The 1,648-nt window shown below is 65.2% G+C and overlaps 1 protein-coding gene across 1 annotated transcript in view; it reads left to right on the top strand.

Moving 5' to 3' along the window:
- Nucleotides 1-1,648, top strand: part of LOC121345968 (integrin alpha-D-like) — a gene marked incomplete at its 3' end in the record, with an annotated part of 6,125 nt that overhangs the window by 2,443 nt on the left and 2,034 nt on the right. The window contains exons 3-5 of the mRNA XM_041423339.1: nt 605-678; nt 983-1,092; nt 1,156-1,208. Of these exons, the coding sequence (XP_041279273.1) occupies nt 605-678; nt 983-1,092; nt 1,156-1,208 (237 nt within the window). The remainder of the gene's footprint in view (nt 1-604; nt 679-982; nt 1,093-1,155; nt 1,209-1,648) is intronic.

The following is a 1,648-nucleotide window of genomic DNA, read 5'->3' as shown; positions in this document are numbered from 1 at the left end:
CTGGGACCACCTGGGTGCCCCTGGGGGCACCCAAAACCCACCTGGGCACACCTGGGGGCACCAAAAACACACCTGGGATCACCTGGGCACAGCTGGGGGCACTGAAAACACACCTGGGATCACCTGGGCACAGCTGGGGGCACCTGGGCACACCTGGGAGCAGGGAAAACACACCTGGAGACACCTGGGGGCACCTGGGTGCACCTGGGCACACCTGGGCTCACCTGGGCACACCTGGGCACAACTGGGGGTACCTGGGCACACCTGGTCTCACCTGGGCACCCCTGGGCACAACTGGGGGTACCTGGGCACACCTGGTCTCACCTGGGCACCCCTGGGCACAACTGGGGGTACCTGGGCACACCTGGTCTCACCTGGGCACCCCTGGGCACAACTGGGGGTACCTGGGCACACCTGGTCTCACCTGGGCACCCCTGGGCACAACTGGGGGTACCTGGGCACACCTGGTCTCACCTGGGCACCCCTGGGCACAACTGGGGGTACCTGGGCACACCTGGTCTCACCTGGGCACACCTGGGCACAACTGGGGGTACCTGGGCACACCTGGTCTCACCTGGTCTCACCTGGTCTCACCTGTGCCCAGGTACGCACTCCGCCCACAGCAGCTCCTTCCAGCTGGAGATGGCGCAGGAGGGATTCAGCGCCACGCTGAGCGCGGTGAGTGACCAGAGTGACCATGAGTGACCACTGAGTGACCACTGAGTGACCACTGAGTGACCAGAGTGACCAGAGTGACCACTGAGTGACCAGTGAGTGACCAGAGTGACCAGTGAGTGACCAGAGTGACCACTGAGTGACCAGAGTGACCATGAGTGACCAGTGAGTGACCAGAGTGACCATGAGTGACCATGAGTGACCACTGAGTGCTGAGTGACCAGAGTGACCACTGAGTGACCAGTGAGTGACCCTGAGTGACCCTGAGTGACCACTGAGTGACCCCCGAGTGACCGCTGTCCCGCAGGCCGGGGCCGTCCTGGGCGCCGTGGGCGCGTTCGATTGGGCAGGGGGCGCCTTCGTCCACGGCGGGGGAGGGGCGCCCGCCTTCCTCAACGCCTCCGCAGCGCACCTGGGCACACCTGGGGCACACCTGGATACACCTGGGGCACACCTGGGCACACCTGGGGAACAGCTGGACACACCTGGGGAACAGCTGGACAGTGCAGAGGATGCCAGGAATGCGTACCTGGGTAAGGGGCACACCTGGGCACACCTGGGGACACCTGGGGGCACCTGGGCACACCTGGGCACACCTGGGGGGTACCTGGGATACACATGAGCACACCTGGGCACACCTGGGGGCACCTGGGGGCACTTGGAGGAACCTGGAGGGGACCTGGGATACACATGAGCACACCTGGGCACACCCGCAATGCACCTGGGCACACCTGGGCACACCTGGGGACACCTGGGCACACCTGGGACACACCTGGGTCACCTGAGAACACCTGGGGGCACCTGGGCACACCTGGGCACACCTGGACACATCTGGGGCACACCTGGGCAGGGGGGTGGGGTCACCTGGGCACACCTGGGCAGGGGGGTGGGGTCACCTGGGCAGGTAAAAATTCACAGCTGGGCATGGAAATTCACCTGAGACCCCCCAGACTCACCTGAGCCCCCCCCAGAA

This window comes from Onychostruthus taczanowskii, unplaced genomic scaffold (assembly GCF_017590055.1).
Source record: "Onychostruthus taczanowskii isolate IOZ18803 unplaced genomic scaffold, ASM1759005v1 scaffold764, whole genome shotgun sequence".
Lineage (NCBI taxonomy): Eukaryota > Metazoa > Chordata > Aves > Passeriformes > Passeridae > Onychostruthus > Onychostruthus taczanowskii.
The sequence above is the reverse complement of the archived record's forward strand: the minus strand, read 5'-3'. Positions and strand labels throughout refer to the sequence as shown.